The sequence below is a fragment of the Chlorocebus sabaeus genome, chromosome 10, assembly GCF_047675955.1.
Source record: "Chlorocebus sabaeus isolate Y175 chromosome 10, mChlSab1.0.hap1, whole genome shotgun sequence".
NCBI classification, from domain to species: domain Eukaryota; kingdom Metazoa; phylum Chordata; class Mammalia; order Primates; family Cercopithecidae; genus Chlorocebus; species Chlorocebus sabaeus.
In genome coordinates this window covers 128,175,021-128,195,297 of record NC_132913.1, presented here as the reverse complement: position 1 = coordinate 128,195,297, position 20,277 = coordinate 128,175,021, and the positions used below count along the sequence as shown (strand labels likewise).

The 20,277-nt window shown below is 60.2% G+C and overlaps 1 protein-coding gene across 2 annotated transcripts; it reads left to right on the top strand.

The window, feature by feature from the left end:
* Nucleotides 1–8,141: 8,141 nt before the first annotated feature.
* On the top strand, nt 8,142–14,633 carry AQP12B (aquaporin 12B). 2 transcript variants are annotated; one of them, XM_038000706.1, is made up of 4 exons: nt 8,142–8,508; nt 8,545–8,992; nt 10,668–10,784; nt 14,387–14,633. In XM_038000706.1, the coding sequence occupies exons 1-4, from the start codon at nt 8,170–8,172 to the stop codon at nt 14,584–14,586; spliced, it is 1,104 nt and encodes a 367-aa protein (XP_037856634.1). In that variant the 5' UTR covers nt 8,142–8,169; the 3' UTR covers nt 14,587–14,633. The 2 variants fall into 2 exon arrangements, with proteins under 2 accessions (XP_037856634.1, XP_007965109.1); XM_007966918.2 differs by having other exon boundaries at nt 8,142–8,992.
* Nucleotides 14,634–20,277: the final 5,644 nt, after the last annotated feature.

The following is a 20,277-nucleotide window of genomic DNA, read 5'->3' as shown; positions in this document are numbered from 1 at the left end:
GCAAACAGACAGGGTACAGAGCTCACCCCAGCAGGTGAAATGCCCCAAGAAAGGAACTGAGAGTGCAGACCCCAAAAACACTGTCCCCTCACCTCTCTTGGGGAATATGCTGGGATTCCTCCCCCAGCCAGGGCCCTGCAGGAATTTGGAGGCCAGGCCCAGGCTGACGCTCCTGCTCTCTGCCCCAGACACCATGGATTTCCTTTTGATGTTTGCCAACTACCCCCTGGACCCGGAGAAAAAGCTCCAGGACTATCAGATCAGGAACAAGTCCACCATCATCATTGTGGTGCAGCTTCCTGGTGGGGGCCCAGGCCACCAGGGATGCGCGGGCCCCGTGTGGGGGGAACACCTGGTTGTGGAGCCCCATTGGTCCTGGGTTGGCTCAGCTGGGTACCGACAGGGATGGGGCAATAAACAGTCGTGATCCCTAGCCTTGCCTGGGCCTGGTCCTCCGGGGCGATGGGGAAGAGTGGTGTTCCAGGACAGGGAGGGGCACCTGCCCAGGGCCTTCCGCAGGTGACCTGCTGGGACTCGCCTTGAAGGAACCCCAAGTACACTCACCTGCACCCCCTCACAGCCACCTCAGAATGGGCCCGCAGTGTCTCAGCTCAGTATTTCCTGGGAGGGGACCTCACCCAAGGCTCCCCAAGGTTCCAATCCTCAAGGTCAGGGAGAGGCGGAAGAGAGCAGGGGCTTCCCATTGGGCGCCACAGTGCAGTGCTGAGTCCCATATGCCCCCAGCTCAGGTGGGTCCGGCATTCCCTGCGGCTCTGGGGGGCAGATGAGCAGAAATAGAGCGGGGTCCTTGCTCAGCTCACAGCACCCTTTCCTCAGGCTCACCCCATTGGAAGCGGCCCCTGAACCCTCTGCCTACCCACCCTGTGCACTCCTCTGGGTTAGCTCTGGGAAGGCTGGGAAGGTCCCCGTCCCACCTCGAGCCAGGTGTGGGAACAGAGTGGTCCGTCTGGGCCCTGGAACAGAGATCAAAGCCAGGGTGAGGCTGGTCCAGAGATGTCCCCAGGCCCTTCCAGGGTTAACTTCCTTCACCCACAGGCCCCTGGTTCCCCAGGAGGGACCGAACAAAGACGACATAGTGGGGATCCCCCGCTCTGCCAAGCCTAGGGGTGCCCTGGCTTCTCCCCTTGCCTGTGTGGGTGTGTGAGGATCCCAGGGTAGAACTGGGATGGGATGCGGCGTGGGAGGCCAGGTGTTGGGCAGCACCTTTGGAGGGGACTGAGCTTGTCCGGGCTGTGACCGGCCCTCAAGGCTTTGGCTGGCGGAGGGGGAAGGGCCTGTGCCTCGTGCTCCAAGGCTTTCCATCCTGGACAAGGAGACCCCTGGGCCCACAATAGCTTAAACAGGAGCCTGGCTCTGCCCCTCTTCACGTGGCTTGTGGCCACAGGGACCCTTCATCAACCCTTTTCCCAGGCTCCCTGTGTCCTCACAGTCCAGCCCCCACAGCTGCAGAGTCCTTATCTGAAATGCCAGACAGGAAGACACATCACTGAACTAGGAGGTCCCAGCTGGCAGAAAGGGGGTTGGGCACCTCAGGCAGGCCTCACCTGCATGCCCACACCATGCTGCCCACCGCAGGGCCAGGCCACTCTAGGACCCTCTGTCCTGCAGGCGAAAAGCCAGGAGCGCAGCTGCCCCGGGATTGGGTCTTGAGCAAGGTGAGGCCCCAGCCCCATCCCCACTCTCCCAGGGCAGGCCTAGGGTGCAGTCCTGAGGGCGCCTGGGGCTGGCCTGCCCGTGTGCACCCCCCATCCACAGAAAAGGCTGGAAAGAAGTCACACCTGTAGGCGGAGGCCAGAGGAGGGGACAGCCTTGTCCTTGCTCCCCACCCTGCCTGTCTGCACAGGAGCCCACGGTGGGGCCCAGGAGGCACCTCCCTCAGGCCGACTGTTCCTCCCCACTTGGGGCCCATGAGCTGGGGGTACCGCCGGGTGCTGGAAGAAGGCCTGGAGCCCGCGACAACCAAACCTCTAGGCCCCAGTATAGGAGTCAGGGTTCTCCAGAGAAAGAGAGTCCGGGGAGATCTATGTAGGAGATTTTTATGGGAATCGGCTCCTTGATCATGGAGGCTGAGAAGTCCCACAAACTGTTGTCCCGAAGCCGGTGAACTGGAACAGCCGGTGGCATCATTCCGTCCGAGCCCGAAGGCCTGAGAATCAGAGAAGCGCTGGTGTCAGTCCCAGAGCACAAGGCCTGGGGACCGAAAATGCCTGGTCTGTGGGCAGGAGGAGATGGACATCCCAGCCCAAGAAGACAGAGAAGCCCCCTGTGCCTGGGTCTGCACTGGGCTGGGTGCTACCCACCCTCATAGCTGAGGGCAGATCTGCCTTCCTCAGACGACTGACGATCCTCACCTCTTCCTGAAACGCCCTTACAGACGCACCAGAAGCCGTGATTTGCCAGCTCTCTGGACATCCTTGAGCCCAGTCAACTTGACACAAAAAATTAAGCATCACGAGTCCACCCCTTGTCAGCTTGGCACCCGTACCTGTCTCCTTAAGCCATACTTAATCTCTAAAAACACCATAGTGTGTGACTAAAAACACCATACTGAGGTCACGCTTCCACCAAACCTGATACAAGTGCCCTGGGTACAGCGGAAAACACGCTCGTCCCATCCCCAGCAGAGGAGATGAAGTCCTTGAAGGTGGTTATTTATCCCCTGATATCCCATAACATAAACATTCTGTGGTAAAATTCACAAGGCTTTAAGAGTGTGACATAAGTCAGTGCCTCTCATGCTACGTGGTGACGGGACAGCAGAGGGAAGCGAGTTAACATGTTTGCTTTGGACATGTCCACACAAAACCTACACACACACAACCCTACAAACAGGCAGAAGCGCTCCTGACAGCCGCAGCCGCAGCCCTCCTTTCCACAGGGTCCTGTGGCTGCCGCGGGTCTTTGGAGCCACCGTCTTCTCCAGCCCAGGCTGTGTCACTGTGGCTTTCAGCAGGCGGCTCAGCAGGCCGTGGCTGGCAGGGGTGGAGGAAGACCCCGTTCCAGCACCGTGTGGGGCACCATGGGGACTTGCAGGTAGCCTGATCTCCCAGGCCATGAGCAGACCCCCAAGCCTGCTCACCAGCAGCCCCTCACAGCCACCTCCAAATGGACCCACAACCTTCCAGTTCGGTGTTTCCCGGGAGGCCCTGTGAGTATGGGGCCGTCATGCCCTGTGACAGTAAAGTCTGCAGGGCCATCTCCAGGCCTGGGTCTCCCAGGCACGGCACCAAGGCCCTGGGTCCCACAGGCCTCTGGTCCAGGTGACACCAAACAGCTCCATCTATGCCAGGACATCCCCTGGCCCCGAGGTGGGGGCCTCCTTCCCAGGCTGTGGGCACAGGGTGACACCAGAGGGGCCCGTAGCCCCCTCCCCATCTGGCTGCTTCTGGGAGGGCAGGTTGACTAAGTCCCACCTCCAGGTGTGGGAGTAGAGTGGCCGTGTGGGGGACACTCAGCCAGTCCTGGATCAGGTTGGGCCCTGGCCCAAAGCTCTGAGCCAGAGGCAAGGCTGACCAAGAGGGGTCCTCAGGCCTTCCAAGGCCAGTTTCCCCCATCCCCAGTGATCGGAAAGGACAGGGAAGGCCCACCAGGTGGCCCCAGGTGACCTTCATGTGGAAGGGAGGCCTGTTCCCACGCACACTGGGGTGGACCCTCTGACCGCCAGACACTGAGGAGGTGGCCTGGGCAGAGGCCTCAGGCACCCCTCGCACCTGTTTCCGGGGAGAGGGAGTATAGGGTGGACCCTCCCCTACTTCCATTGTTCCTCCAATGGTCCCCTCCCCTCCCTGTGGCTTGAACTATGTCCTGCCATAGAAATAAGATACGGATCTACTTCTTTCTCACAGCTTCCTGCGCCCCACCCTGATGCACCGCCACCTCCACGTGACTGCGGCTTTAGTTTCATTTCTCAGGGGCTGCCCGTTTCCAGGAAGACCTCCTCTGACTTGGGGTTCCTGGCCTTGGGTGGAGTCCGGGCATCCGCTGCCTGCTCCCTGCAGTGATGCAGCCCCTCCCAGGGGCCCCTCCCAGCTTCTTGGAGGGGATGTGGGGAGGCGGGCGGAACTGGCTCAGGAGCAGGAGTGCGGTCCCGCACGGCCGAGGGCAGGTGTCCTGGACAGGTCACGGGTCAGATAACGGGAGTGGCTCCCATGACGCCCTCAGAGGCCAGCTCAGGGCTGGCCAGGGTCCTCTGCAGGGCAAGCTCTGGGGGCTTGCACAGGACCTGGTCATGGGGGGAGGCTGGGCCCTGACTCAGAACCACAGAGGGAGCCCCAACAGCACCCTGTTTGATGGTAACTGGGCCTCAGGCCGGCCGGCACTGGACTCTAATACCCTTCAGGACGTGGGCTCTCTGACCTTCTGCTCAGGCACACACCAGAGGTCCAGGAAGGTCAGTCCTTAAGCAGAGCCCGTGGGAGGGGGCTGTGGGGGCTCCGGGCAGGGATTCTGGGAGATGAGGGTGGCTCTGGCTACTCCCTCCTGGAGCTGTGGGCTGGGGGGCTCTGTGCTCGGAGGCTCTGTGTGGGGCCTCCAGCCGTGTGGTATAGGCCAGGTGGGCTCTCGGCCCAGGCTGAGGGGGTTCTGGGCAGGTGGTGATGGCTGAGAGTGGCCTGCACTGCCGCACACAGAGCCCACCCCTTGCTTTCTGCCTCCAGTCCTGGTCCCATGCCCAGGGCCAGGAGGGCAGCTCAGGGAGTGGAGGCAGCGTCCCAGGGGCTGGAAACCAGGCTGTGGTCCCCAAAGCATGGCCTGTGCACCCCAACACCCCCATCACCCCTGTCTGTTGCCCTCCCAGTGCCAGGGATGGCCAGTTGCCTCCCACAGTCAGGCCTCCATCCAGCTGGCTCCAGTGGCCACACTCCAGGCCTGTGCGGCCCGCCCGGTCCCGGCCCACGGTCTGGGCAGCAGGGGCAGCGTCACAGCCGGCCTCGCCTCCACGGGGTACGCTGCATTTCTCAGAGGGAAACACTGTCCAGGAGAGACATTTGGGGACTTTCCCAAAGCGGGAGTGGGGGTTTCCACTCTGACTGCCCATCACTCAGGAGAGGCAGAGCCTTGTACCCACAAGGTGGAGCCAGGGCTGGGCGTGGTGTCCAGAGCAACTGGACATCCAGGTGGAAACACACGAAACCACACCCTTATGTTGTGCAAGAAGTGCCGACTATCTGGATAGGTTTCATTGACCTCACTTCACAGGGAAATCATGAAACGTCTGGGAGAAAACATCAGGGAACATTGCTGTGACCTGAGAGGGCACAGACATTTCCTGGGCAGGGAGGAAAAAGCAGTGACGAGTGCATTTAAAAATAATCAATTTGGCTTTATTTGAAGGAAAATACTCTAGTTATCAAAAGACACTACACAGAAAATGACCAGGAAGCCTGCGGAGATACTGCCAAACAAATCTCACACAAAAATCTTGTATCCAGAATATAGAAAGAATTATCACAAATCAATAAAAAGACACACAACCCCACTTTAAAAATGAACAGAGGAGACTGGAATGGACAGACAGTTCAGGACTAATTGCTTAACAAGTTTTTGTCATGAGGGAAATGCAACTTTAAGCCAGGAAGAGTCAGAACCGCACAATCAGCGGAAGAGACACAGTTTTTAAATCTCGACACCACCGACTTTTAAAGACACCAAAACTGTCATACACGAATGGCGAGAGTTAAAACACTGCAACCACTTCGGGAAAGGTTTGGACAGTCCCTTAAAACGTTTTCACTCGCCTGCCATAAGAGAACCAGAAATGAAATTCCGAGCCCCCGCACCAACAAGCTGAACGGACCCCTCTCGGCCAAGGGGATTCCAGAGAAATCTGAAAAACATGCCAAAAATCCGCCATGAAGAGTGGGAGGTGGGACCCGCCGCGTCACAGCCCCTCCGTCTGTGGTTGGGACACCACACTCACCCGCATGAAGGTGAAGGTGGAGAGGAGACTGACAAAGCAGGTCCCTCGTGGCGATAAGATAGCAAACGATCAACAAGACCTGAGGCCCTGCCTGGCAGGGGTGGAGTCACGCACCGGACACTTAAAAGCAGAAACCAGGGGCTGCCGGCCAGGAAGGTTCTCTTTTGCTCTAGCAGCTAAACCAGCACTGGCCTCCAGGAAAGCCATACTCACTCAGGTGCAGCTCACCCACTGCAGACGCTGACACACAGCCCCACTCCTCTGTGTCACAAGCCCTGAGTTTGATTGGCCAAGAGGCTGATTTCTGGAATTCTGACCCGGGACCACCCAGCAGGGACTGGTTCTGGTTGGTTTTCAGGGGCTGTGCACTGAGCGCCTTTGTGATACTGCTTCACCTTTCCAGGCAAGGGTCTCATAGGAACACATTTAGATGTCACATGTCCACCCCCAAGGGAACTTGGGACGCATGTCACATGCGTGCTTGTTCAGTATGCATGAGTGACGACCCCTTCCTGAATGTTCATGGCTCCTCCAGCAACCCAGGGAGCGTGTGTGCTTAGCTGACCTGTTCAGCAAGAAGCTCCTGCCTCAACCCCCTCCTTCCAGGTGCCCGGCCCGGGCTCTGCCCGGCCACCCTGAAGGGCCTACCCCTTTCTAGGAAATAAAGTCTTCTTTCCAATTTTACAGATCTGGGATTTATTCAGTGGACAGAGCTCACCCGGGGCATTTTAGGAATTTACCCCAAAGACATAAAAGTCTGTGTCTTCAAAAGGAATAGACCAAAATGCTAATAGCAGCTTTATTCATAGTAGTAAGAACTGAAATCCACCCACATGTTCATCATCAGAAAAATGGCCAGATTGTGACTCTTCATGACATGGGTTCAAGTCAATAATGAAAAGGAACAAAACTCTCAAACATGTGCAAGGGACACGAACTCTCAGGGACAAGGTTCTCCCTGAAAACAGGCAGTGCCCTCAGGCAGGTCCCTTCCCTCCTGGTCTCAGTCTCCCCAGCTGTGCCAGGGGGACACCAGGTGGGACCCAACTGGGTTTCTAAAAATAAAAGGAAATCTAAGTCTCAGAGAAAGGGGAGCTGTGGGCCAGGTTGGGGGAAGGCCCTCGGGGACTGGAGTCGGTCCTGGGGGAGAAGGAAAGGGCTGCGGGGGGGACACCGGGCAGGTCCCACGTGCTGTACCCGTATGGCCGTGGCTGGTGTCCCAGTGCTTGGATGCAGACCCAGTGGACAGGAGCCATGCTGCAGGGTGACAGACTGCCCATCGTGGGGCCCTCAGGGTTCATGCCCCATCCCTCGGGGTCCGGAGCTCTGGATGGTCCCAGCCCTGGCTCTCTCCCCCTGCAGACACCCAGGCTCAGCACCACCTCCAAGCAGCTGTGGGCAACTGGCCCCTCTGCAGGAATTTCAAGCAAATGACGATGGCCCTTTCGGTTTTCATCTCTGGGAAGCGCTTTCTGGGCAGGAAGGTGGGAGGGAGGTTGATGTGAGGGGTGGTCTTGAGTTCTCCTGAGGGGCAGGTGAGGGCAGCACAGGGCAGAGAATGTGGGCCTGGGGCAGAGGCTGCTGCTAACTCTTGACCAGAGGGGACACACAGCAGGTGGAGGAGGGTCTCACCCAGACTGGACCCTAGGCAGGTCAAGAAGCCTGGAGGTCCCTGCTGAGGTGGGGACACAGTGGAGGTGCGGGCAACCAGGAATGAGGGGACCTTCCCATGGGCAGGGACACAGCCCACATGCAGGGGGCCTGGCCTCGGTGGGGACACAGCCAGGTGCAGGGAGCAGGGGGGTGCTCACTCAAGGGAAGACACCTACAGTTGCAGGCAGGAGTGAGCTTCACCTAGGCAGGGTCAGGGAACAGGAGCAGGGGCCATGAGGGGCCCTCCCAGTGCAGGTTCAGTGGGGGTCTCACCCCAGTGGGGACACAGCGCAGGTGCAATAAGCATGGGACCCTCACTGAGATGGACACAGCATTCATGCAGGGAGGCAGAAATGGGGGCCCTTGTTCAGGCAGGGACCTGGAGGAGGTGCAGGGATCTGGGGGACCCTGCCTCAAGAGGGGCCAGGTGCAGGGAGCAGGTATTGGGGTCCTGGAGCCAAGAGCGCAGGTAGGAGTAGTGGAGCTCAGCTGGGGGCTCAGAAGAGCTGGGCCAGTCTCCAGAGTCCAGGGCTGGCCGAGCGTGGCCAGTGGGTCCGGGTGTGTCGCGTGCCGGGAGGATGCCAGGCTGTGGGCCAGGGCCCCTGTGGCCATCCTGGCAGTGCACCTGGGTGGCAGCTGGTGGGGCGGGAGCTGGGGCTGCAGGTGTGGTGTTCCCAGAGGCCCAGGTGCCCTCTCCCACACTCCTGGGCCCTCTGGGTTGTGGGAACCGGCCAGATCCTGCCCTGTCCCCTCCGGTGTCCTGCAGGCACAGCTCCTCGGCAGGGCCCAGGCCGATGGCAGGTCTTAACGTGTCCCTCTCCTTCTTCTTTGCCACCTTCGCCCTCTGTGAGGGGGCCAGGCGGGCCTCCAAGGCCCTGCTCCCAGTGGGCGCCTATGAAGGCTTCGCCCGGGAGGTGGTGGGCGCGGTGCAGCTCGGGGCCTGCTGCCTGGAGATGAGGATGCTGGTCGAGCTCGGGCCCTGGGCTGGGGGCTTTGGGCCTGACCTGCTGCTCACCCTGCTCTTCCTGCTCTTCCTGGCGCATGGGGCCACCTTGGACGGGGCCTTGGCCAACCCCACCGTGTCCCTGCAGGAGTTCCTCATGGCCGAGGCGTCTCTGCCTGGCACGCTGCTGAAGCTGGCGGCCCAGGGGCTGGGCATGCAGGCCGCCTGCACCCTGACGCACCTCTGCTGGGCCTGGGAGCTCAGCGACCTGCACCTGCTACAGAGCCTCATGGCCCAGAGCTGCAGCTCGGCCCTGCGCACATCTGTGCCCCACGGGGCGCTTGTGGAGGCCGCCTGCGCCTTTTGTTTCCATCTGATCCTCCTGCACCTGCGGCACAGTCCTCCCGCCTACAGGGTGCCCGCCGTGGCTCTGCTGGTCACCGTCACGGCCTACACAGGTGAGCACTAATTGAGCCCCTCAAGACCCCTCCACCTGTGTGACCTCCAGGCACACTCAGGCCTGTTCACACCCAGGATAGTGGGCCGCTGGCCCGGGTGGCCAACAAACCCATGAGAAGGGGTGGTGATTTCCTGGGACCTGGCGGGTGGACGAGGGCCTGTGCTGGACATGGGGCACTGTGGGGGAGCCTGTCCCCTGCCAGGGCCATCATGGCCACTGCACCTCTCCCCAGTCCCAGCTGTTCCCATTCCTCCCAGAAGTTCTGCATCTGGGGTATTTGGGACCGCCGAAGCAGGCGCTTCCTGGCCCAGCCCTGGTCTGGTGTGGGAGTCCCTGCACCCTCTATCACCCCTTCCAGAGTGACAGGTCCTGTCCCACCTGCCCCACTCGGTCTCCCTGGCCTCCTAATGACACCTGCATCCTGCGGTTCCTGCCTGCACCTAGGCTGACCGTGGGACCTACTTCTCATAGTCCCCTCACCCCCTTGTGAGCTCCCTCCACTCAGACGCTCCGTCTGATCCAGCCCCCCATGTCTGCTTTCCCCTCTGAGCGCTAGGCTCCACCACCACGAAAGCCTTTGTTCGGCAAGCTCCCGGGACAGGTGTCCACAGTGCTGGGGCTCTGGGGAGAGCCAGGGGCGGCCGCCTCGTGCTCCAGGCACTGGGGACACCACAGGAAGGGCTGCAGGGAGCATGGCGCCAGGTCTCCTTCCCAGGGTCCGAGGTCCTAATCAGGACAGGACCAGCACTTGGGTCCATGGCACTGCCCCTGACCCAGCACTGGGCAGACACCACGGAACCTGGACCACAAAGGCCACAGGAAGGTGCCACCAGAGCCTTGTACAGATCGGGAAACTGAGGCACGGGTGAGCAGGGAGCTCTGCAGTGACACACCTCTGTGGCAGATTGCCCGGGCCTCTGTCCTGGGTGGCACTGGAGAGCTCCTGTCAAAGGTCCTGCCTCCATGAAGCCGAAGGAGCCTGGTTTCAGGCACAGAGCTGCCCATCCTCAGGGTCCTGGTTTCCACGTGGGTGGACGCAGGCTCCATGTCCCTGTGGCCCTTGCCCTCCGCTGGGCCCACTCCCTGCTCTTCCCGGCCCAGAGGCAGGACCCTGGTGTTGGTGGATCCTGTTATTTCGGGTGGTCACCCTGGCCTGGGGCTGCAGCCACCTTCCCTTGTCTCACATCACACAGCCGGGTCCTCGCCTCTCCTCTGCTGCTGCCCCTTTCTGAGATCTCTCTCTGTCTCTCCTCTCTCTCTCTGTCTCCCTGTCTCTGTTTCTTTTTGTCTCTCTCTCACTATCTGTCTCTCTTAGTCTCTGTCTCCGTCTCTCTCTGTCCCTATCTTTCTCCAGGGCCACATCCCCCAAGGTGGGGTGCTGGAGGGTAGCACGGGTGGGTCACGGGAGTCCGGGTGAGACGTCAGGAGGGTGTTCGACAGCCCTGGGGCCCCCAAGCTGCTGACCCTGACCCAGAGCTTGACTGAACCAGCCTGGCTGTGTTGTGTGTCCGTCAGTACGGGGGGCCAGGCAGGGCTCCAGGAGCCAAGAGCAACCCCCAGGCCTGCACACAGTGGGGTTCTCGGTGTGGGTTTGGTGGTGGGTGTCAAGTCCTGGCCTGGAGAGGGGCGTCAGGCAGGGCTGGGGACCAGGGTTGACTGTGCTCTGCCCACAGCCGGGCCTTTCACGTCCGCCTTCTTCAACCCTGCCCTGGCCACCTCTGTGACCTTTGGCTGCTCAGGACACACCTTACTGGAGTACGCCCAGGTGTACTGGCTGGGCCCTCTGACAGGTAAGGGCGGGGGGGGGGGGTCCCTAGGGCTGCTGGGGCCCAGAGAGCGTCGTGGCACGTGGGGTCCTACAGAGTGGAGGTGAGGGTGCTGGGTCAGTGCTCCTGGGGAGGTCTCTGCAGTGGGCACGGTGTGTGGGGAAGGGGCTGTGACGGCATGTCTCACTGTGGACACCGTCCTGGTGCCGAGCAAGCTGCAGCCAGGTAAGAAGGGGGCAGGCTGGGGAGAGGCCAACCTTGCAAGGGGCGCTGGGCACATGGGGAACGGCGTCTGCAGTGGGGCTCCATGAACCTGGGGTTCCCATCCCAGGTGGCATCTCCACACACCCGGAGCCAGGCTCCCCCGAGAGGGGCTCATTCTGGAGTCCCTGAATCCTCAGGATACAGGGAGCCACACTTAGATGATATAGGGTGCCATCGTGCACTTACAGGGCTGTGAGCATGGGGTGGAGCAGCCGGTCCCTTTGCCTCCTGGTGGGGCGGGTCTGGGACTTGCTGATGCACACAGGGGACCCCTCAGCTCCCGCACGGTGTGTGCCCCTCCTTCCTTGCATCTTGGACCCAAGCAGAGGAGCAGCAGGGGGAGGTCATGGAGCCCCCTCCTGGCCCTAGATCTGGGGATTCTGTTTCCTGGTGTCAGAGGCCCAGGTGGAGCCCACACCTTCTCCTTCCTGCACCTGCTCTCAGACACTCGGCTCCACCTTGCTGAGGTACCAGAAGGGCTGTTGGGTTCCTGTGGAATTCTGGAAGCTTTTTTCAGCTTCTGCTGGCTCTACACTGGGGAGGTCTCAGGGGCAATGCCTCAGCCTCCCCTGGGGGGAAAGACAGGAGCTGGGGGTCTCTCAGGCACCCTGACCCTGCAATGGTGACACTGACATCATCGTGATCTGTCGCCGTGGTTCCGATGTGGTCACACTATCTCAGGCATGTGCACGGCCCTAGAAAGGGCAGGAAGTGCATCAGGAACCCACTCCTGCCCCTCGTCCCCGAGGCAGCACCGCCCTCTGCCAGGAAGCAGCTGAGTGTTGGCCTCTCTGTCCCCACACACTGGGCCTGCAGGGCTTCTCTGAGACTCTTTAGTTCAGGCGTCAACCCTGGGCTGTCTCCTGCAATGTAGGGGGCCGGCTTTCCTCCCTTGCGGCCCCCGCACTCCCCTGCGGATCCTTCACCCAGGGTGGGTCGGCCTCCTCCTCCTGATGAGCTCCAGAGCCCTCTCGAGTTCCCTGGCTTGGAAACACAACCTGGGTGAGCTGTGGTGGCCCAGGAGGCCTCTCTTTTCCTACACAGGCCTTGCTTCCTGAGGGTGATGAGGTCCTGGACTCTCTCCTGCCCAGGCTTCTGGGTGCTTTGGTTAATTCAACACCAGTGCTCTGCGTGAGCACTGTCTCCCCCAAGGATCCACAGCTCCGGGTTACCCACAGGTGTCCATCTCTGGTCCGGGGCTACCCTTCACCGCTCTCCTGGTTGCATTTCCATTTCCTGCTTTCCTCATGGCCTCCTGTTTTGGTTTATTCTTTCTTTTTGCTGGTGCCCGTCTCACAGTAGCTTTTGAGAACGGGGACCTGGCAGGTACACTTCAGACTTCCTGACAGTATCCAGACAGTATCCTGGTTCTGACCTGCACTTGAGTGTCGGCGAGGCCTGGGCAGAGTTCCAGGTGGGCGATCAGTTTCCTCCTGAGTTTCTCAGGCTGCACGCCATGGCCTGTGGTTGCTTCATGGGCTGCAAGGCAAAGGACGCAAACGAAGAGTCTTCACGTAACAGGGTTGTATGCTCAGCCAGCTCTGGGGGCTGGAGCCTGTGATCGCGGCATTGACAGGGTCAGCTCTCCTTGGAGGCTGCTGGGGAGGAGCCTCCTGCCTCTTCCCCGCTCTGGGGGCCTCTGGCACCCCCGTTGTCCCCGGGCTTGGAGACACACCGCTCCCATGTCTGCCGATTCCCCTGGCGGCCACCTCTGTGTCATTGTCTCTCTCTTCGTATAGGGACACCAGTCATTGAATTTAAGGTTCACTCTACTCAAGTATGACATCACTGTAATTTAACTAATGTTATGTCCCAGGCCCTATTTCTAACAAGGGCACATCCTGTGTTCTGGGAAGGACATGTCGCTGGGGAAATACTCTTCACCTTGCTACAACCTCTCACTGTAGAACCACCTCTAGGGAGAAGCCCAAAGGGCATCTGCGGCTTCTAGGAGCCAAGTGGGAAGAGGCTGGGATCCCTGTTTCAGGCGGGACTCCAGGTTTGGGTGGGCCTGATACTCGAGTCCACATGCCCTCTCTAGAGAGGACCCTGTCTCCTGCCAGGGCCAGGGAGGGAGGCAGTGGCTGCTTCTGTATTTTGGGATTTGGGGCTCTGGAGCTTCCCATGTGGAATTGCTGTCCCTCCTCCTAGGTGAGTCCCAGGGCTACCCCATCCCACAGAGACCCGGGCACCAGCTTCTGAAAGCACGGGGCATCTGCGGAAGAAGTGGGTTGTTTCCCGGCTTTCGTCTCTGCGGGGGGCGGGATCTGGCCCCTCTATGTCATCGGTGTCTTGTCAGTTCCGCGCTGTGCCCCTGCGTTTCTTCCCGTCTCATCCATCTGGATGCTTGACACCTCTGACAGCATCCCTTTCCTGTCATCTTAGAGCAGCTTCAGGAACCCGAAAAACAGGCTGTGTCCCTCCATTAACCTCCTTTATCCACATATGCAGTGTCAGCATGAGCTCTGGGGAGCTCTGAGGCTGCAGGCAGGAGCCCCGTAGCCAGGTGTGGACATAGGGCTGGCTCCCTGGGTGTGAGCGGCCACCCGCACCTGCTGGCTGCGCCCCTGAGCAGGTCATCCGGCCTCCTTGGGCCTGCCCTCCTGGGAGCAGAGATAGGACCAGAGTGGGCCTTGGAGGGCTGAGTGAGGGGAACGGCCGGTCTCAGCAAGTGATAGGCACAGGGGCCACTGTCCGGAGTCATAGCAGCTGCAGGTGGTGACAGGCAGGTCCCACTCAGGCCAGCCCTAGTGGAGCCAACACGCTGCAGTTTAAATCCTTAGAGGACTGAGATCAAACCTGAGGAGGATCCACTCTCCCCTTCTGCCCAGGACACCTGCCCTTCCCAATGACCTAGAAGGCAGGCGGGGATTTAGGAGTCTCTGCTCCTGGAGTTCTGGAAGAACGTGGGCCTGAGGATTCAGTCAGGCCCAGCCTCCCACCCAGGGGCACCCACATCTTGTCCACTCACATCCCCCACTTCTACGCCAGGCCACAGCCCTGCAAACAGCCACCCTGGGACGCCACATCAGGTCCCGGAGGAAAATGGCCACAGAAGCTCTGGAGGTGGCTCAGGACAATGTGGGGGGAGGGGAATTCCAGTCACTCATCCCAGAGGGTGGTTCAGAAGTACAAGGAACCCCACAGGCTTGCCCCCATCTCCACAGCTGGCATACCAAGAGGGAGGGGCATGACCAGGGAGGGAAGACCAGGACCAGGCAGGGGCTGGGCCTCAGGGGTCTTGGGACCCCTGGCCAGGCTGCCTGGCTCCCCTGTCCTGGCACAGGCCTGGGAGTGGGTGTCCTGTCTGTGTTTGGGCCCAGGAGCTCTGCGGCCCACCTGGGACCTGCCTTCTCTTGCAGGGATGGTCCTGGCTGTGCTGCTGCACCAGGGCCGCCTTCCCCGCCTTTTCCAGAGGAACCTGTTCTACAGCCAGAAGAACAAGTACCGAGCACCTCGAGGGAAGCCGGCCCTGGCCTCGGGGGACACTCAGACCCCTGCGAAGGGGCCCAGTGGCCGGGAGCCTGGGCGCAGCAGTGTTGAGGGGCCACATTCCAGCTGAGCAGCCTTGCTCTGTGTGAGCCCCGTGTGTGGGCCCTGCTAAGAGGGAACCCAGCCACTCCCCCAGAAGCCATTTGTCAATAAACCATTCCTAAGACCTGTGTGTCCCCTGGGCCCGAGAGAGGCTTCTGGACAGGCAGGCAGGGGTGTGTGGAAACACGGTGAGGCTGGTCTGAGTCTCCCCATCTCCCACGGGCTCCTTCCTGCCTCTTATTGCAGAAGAAGCAGGAGAGGAAAGGGCAGGATGACAGGGAAGAGCCCAGGGAGTTTGCCAGGTCCTGAGTCTGCAAAGATGGTGCTGGCTGCAGCCCTGGACGTGCCTGGGAGGGAACCCACAGCCAGGGAAGCCTGAGACCCGCCGGGATGCTGAGGATGGTGCTGGAGCCTGAGGCTGCAGGCCTGTGAACCAGGCACAGGGCACCCAGTCCCACCGCCCCTGAGTTCGCCACCCTCAGGACCATGGCCTGGTCGTCGCCCAAAGCCGGGTCACTCACTGGGACCTTGTGGCAGAACTGGGACCTGGAGACATGGTGCCTCCAGCCATTTCCTTCCCAAAGAACAGAGCCGGTCTGGAAACCACTCAAAGGAGACAAGGGTCCCACTGCTGCGGGTCCTGCTGCCCCGTCCAGAGGGAATGAGTGAGGTGGTGGTGGTCCTGCCGCAGGCCGCACCCCGTCCTCTGGTGGGCCGTAGCCCCTGGGCCTAGCTGCCCCCGATTCGGTGGGCTAGGGGACACCCCAACCCCCAGTGAGACCTCCACCCGGCCAGCGTCCAGGCTCTCGACACCACCGCGAGAAGGAATCAGGGGCGAGTCAGCAAACAGTGAAAGGCCAGAGAGTTCCTGGGAAGGCCGAAGCTCCCACTGGAGAAAGGGAGTGTGGCGCCCTCTAGAGTCCGTCCCACGCAGGGGCGCTGGGGCCGGAGGAAAATCCACAGGATTCCTGGAAAAGGTGGAGATGTCTCAGAGCTGCAGGGCTGCCCATTTTTCCACCAGATCTGGGTGTTCTGGAGCCGTCGTGCGCGGTGGGGGTGTGATGAGTATGCTAATGAGCGCATCGTGAGGCCACAGGAGACACCGGGGCACACCCAGAGCCCTGTGGGGTCCAGGCGGTCTCAGCCAGTGCGGCCACACCCTGGTGTTTGGGGTCCTGTCAGCTCCTGGCTCCTGCAGGGTTTCCTCTTCCTAGAGATGAGAAGGGGCTGCCTGGAATGTCCACTCCCCTCTAACCACCCTGTATTATTCCCGTCTCATGGTGCGTGGGCTTCTCCCTGGGGATGCCGGTGAGGCCACATTTTCCTGGACGAGCGTCTGGTGGAAGGAGAGAAAGAAGAATCTCCCCCCGTCCCGAGGCTGCCCCTTCACACACACACCCTCCTCCCCGCCATAAAGGCCCTCCCACCCAGGCAAAGAGCTGACTCTTTCTGGAGCCCCGGGCTCCTCTTCCTTGCTGTGGAGTGGGGACAGGAACCCTGTGGCACATGCCTGAGAGCCAGTCCTGTGTGTCTTCCAGAGGCCCCGATGGGGCTGCCAGATGCTGCCAGGCAAAGGACTGCTGAGTGCACAGGGGAGCTGATGGGGTGGGGCCAACCAGCTCCCCTCACAGGGGTTCTGCTTGAGGGCCTGGCCATGCCTGGGTGTCACATCAGCCGCAGAAGCAGCAGCAGGGGGTGGGGCCCCAGGAAGGAGAGGGGCTTCTCCTCGGGTGGCAGCACCCAGCCCCTGGGTGCCGGAGGTGTGTCTGTTCCCCCAGGAGTGCCTGCAGCCTCTGCACAGATCCCTCCAGGAGGGAGGTCCCGGTGCTCAGACAGTAACTGTCAGTACCTGAGCATGGGAGGAGCAGACGCAGCCACATCTCAGTAAAGTAACCAGGAGGCTGTTAGAGTTACTCCAGCTTAGAATTTCTGAACATCTCGAAATTCTCAACAAAATCCACAAGGCTTGAAGCAAGGGCCACTGCATTTGACAGAAATCAGCACAATTTTCATATAAGATGTTGGAGTATCCAGGTAATAATGCAGAAGAAGTTTTGAAATTCATTTTTCTTACAGTTGAAGATACACTGTCAGAATTCACAAACAGACGTAAGTTGTGTATAATCGTGAATTCACCTTCAGTCTCTCCTATGAGCTCCACAAGTATAGGAAACATCAGGGGAAACATAATCAGGATAGATTTTCCTCTAAAACCACACTCAGACTTATGATCAAAAAAGTGATCTGTCTGAAGCGCAAACATTTGTGGGAATAGCCGCTCATCTGCTCCAGATGTGCTAAAATCTGCGACTCCAGGTGGCTCAGCAGAGCAGCTTCCCAGCTCGCCACAGCCTATGAGACACCCCCAACAGCTCTGGAACGTTCGCTCAGCAGAAAGAACCTTCTCCACATTAAAAACTGCCAAAATGCAGGGCGCGGTGGCTCAGGCCTGTAATCCCCGCACTTTGGGAGGGTGAGGTGGGCGAATCATGAGGTCAAGAGATCGGGACCATCCTGGCCAACATGGTGAAACCCTGTCTCTACTAAAAAAAAATAATAATAAAAATAAATAAATAAATAAATACAAAAAATTAGCTGGGTGTGGTGGCGCATGCCTGTAGTCCCAGCTACTCGGGAGGCTGAGGCAGGCAGAGGTTGCAGTGAGCCGAGATCGTGCCACTGCACTCTAGCCTGAGCAACAAGAACAAAACTCCCAGAAGAAAAAAGAAAAAAAACCTGCCAAAATGACTTGGAATCGTGCATCTGCCATGGACGACCTACATGGCTTTCAAGTAGACTGAAAGAAAAGCAAGTTGCTAAAAACAGGTTTCGCCGCCCTACGGAAGGATGCGCAGAAAAGGGAGCCGGGACAGCGCAGGTTCAGCTGTGGCTCCTGGCCACTGTCTCCCGCCCTGTGGGGTCCCACGTAGCAGGGGCTGAGGGCGCGACCTTCTGTTCCAGGGCCCTAAGGACCCCCGTCCTCCTCTGAACACGGCCCGCATTTCCCCTTGGGCCTGGGCCTGCGGTGCGAGGCAGCCTGGCCGGGGGCTCCGCTCCCCCAGGGCGCCCGGGATCCCACACCCGCTCCGGGAACTGGTCAGGTACAGGCGCCTGGCGAACTGCAGCTCGGGGGTGGCCAGGTCCCGGCCGTGGCGGCGGGTGGCCGGGTCCAGGTCTGGCCGCGGCTGGTAGCCCAGGATGGGCGCCAGGTCGTGCTGCAGCGGTGCCAGCTGCGGGTCAAGCTCCGCGCCCGGCCCCGCGGCCTCGCCATGCGGGAGGCAGGTGCGCGCCCACCGCGCCCGCAGCGCCGCCACCTCCGGCCGCAGCCCCGCGGCCCCCAGCGCACTCAGCCGCGCCCACAGAGTGAGGTTCAAGGTCGCACAGAGCGCCAGGTCCAGCGCGTTCTAGGCTCCAGCGGCTCGGGGCGAAGGCCGCGCCTGTGGGCGGGGAAGGCCACCAGGTCCTCCAGGCCCCAGCACAGCGCGGCGCAGCAGCCCCAGGGACTCGTCCAGGTGCTGGGCGATCGGCACCAGGTGGAAGCGCGGGGCCACCGCTTGCAACCCCACAGGGCGGCGGTGCGTTGTGATCGAAGCCCAGGTCCGAGGCCATGAGGTTGCGGCCACAGTGGCTGTCGGGCCGCCGGTGGTCGTAGAAGGCGCGGGTGTGGGCCAGGAAGTGTCGCAGGCTCCGGGCCTGGACAAAGGGCGAGGCCGTCTTGTAGAAGGCGGACTCCAGGCCCCGGGCTGGGTCCTGCAGGATGGTGAAGCAGAAGGTGTGGCAGGTCAGGATGTGTCGCCTGTGGGCGGGGAAGGGCCTGTGTGCCCACGAGGGCGGCTGGTCTGGGGACGCTCCAATGGCTCCAAGGGCAGGAGTCGCCTTGAGCCCCACCCAGGCAGAGGTTCCATCGCCCTGGGCCTCTGGAGCTCTGGCTTGTCCATCCAGAGGCCCCGGAGGAGGCGAGCCCCACCCTTCTGTCTGCACTCGGAGTCCCCCACGGACCACCTCCCAGAACCTCCAGGACAGGAATGGCCACCCCAGCGCTCTGTCTGCAGCCACCTCCCCTCCCTGCTCAGGGCACCAGGTTCTCCAGGAGAGAAGCGCAGGGCTCTCATTCTTGGAAGACGGAATGCTTTTCCACACCTGTGGGGTCTCCTGGGGTCTTGTGTGCAGGTGGCATCCACCTAGAGTGTGAGCAATCACCTTCTCCTCCCACACCCCAGTCTCAGGGCCCAGGACTCACCTCCGTGGGCTGGAACCTCAGGTGCCAGCACGTGATATTGAAATGAGGGCTCCTGCCCCTGGAGAAGTCCTCCACCAGGCTGGCCTAGAAGCAGACCGGGTAGAAGAAATGGGCGGCTTGCTGGGAAGGCAGAGCAAAGGTGAGGCGGTGCGTCCACCTGAAGCGGAACAGAATGTTCACGATGGTGCTGCTGATGCTCTTGTGGACCTTCAGGAAGAACAGGTGAGTCCAGGGCTTGCAGCTGCCTGCCTGGGAGAACACCAGGGTGCTGTGCTGGCCTGCAGCAGGGGTGCCACCCCAGAGGGGTGAGGACTCAGGACTTGGCCCTCCTCCTCTTCAGATCCTCTCCACGTAGACCCTGTTCTGCGGAGTTTTCCCATCAGCTGGGTCTGCCAAGGACTGTGACGCTGGGGTCTGTGTGGGGCTGTGGCGACTTCTGTGAGAAACACCGAGCTGCCCCAGGCAGCTCTGCCATCGGGCGCTCCTGCTGGACACAGGCCTCAATGTCGCCAGTCACGTGGGTGCCCCATGTTCCCGTGGGTGTGCAGAGGCTTCTCACCACAGCTTCAGTCTGCAGCTCCCTCGTAACACGCGGTACGGAGCATCTTTCCTGTATTTTTGCCATCTGTGTATCCATTTTGGTCAGGTGTGTATTCAGATTTTTTTTTACCCATTTTTTAATTGGGCTGTTTGTTTTCTGAGTTTTAAGAGTTCATTACTGAGTTCTGAGTGTTCTTCGTGTATTTTGTTTGTTTTGTTTGTTTTTTGTTTTTGTTTTTGTTTTTGTTTTGAGACAGAGTCTCGCTCTGTCGCCCAGGCTGGAGTGCAGTGGCTCTATCTCGGCTCACTGCAAGCTCCGCCTCCCAGGTTCACGCCATTCTCCTGCCTCAGCCTCCCCAGTAGCTGGGACTACAGGCGCCCGCCACCTCGCCCGGCTAATTTTTTGTATTTTTAGTAGAGACTGGGTTTCACTGTGTTAGCCAGGATAGTCTTGATCTCCTGACCTCGTGATCCGCCCACCTCGGCCTCCCAAAGTGCTGGGATCACAGGCGTGAGCCACCACGCCCCGCTGTTTTGTTTGTTTTTGAGACAGGGGCTCACTCTGTCACCCAGGCTGGAGTGCAGTGGTGCCATTATGGCTCAGTGCAGCCTCAACCTCCTGAGCTTAAGCCTAAGCTTCTTAGCCTCCTGAGTACCTGGGACTGCAGGCACAGCCATCACAACCAGCTAATTTTTCATTTTTTGTAGAGATGGTCTCACTATGTTGTGCAGGCTGGTCTCGAATTCCTGGGCTCAAGTGTTCCTCCCACCTCAACCTCCCAAAGTGCTGGGATTACTGGTGTGAGCCACTGCACCCAACCCTCTTTGCATAGTTTGGATGCCAGTTCTTGTCACTCATGTGTTTTGCAAAGATTTTCTCCCAATCTATGTCTTGTTTTTACATTATTTTAGATGTCATTTGTGGAGCAATTATCAGTT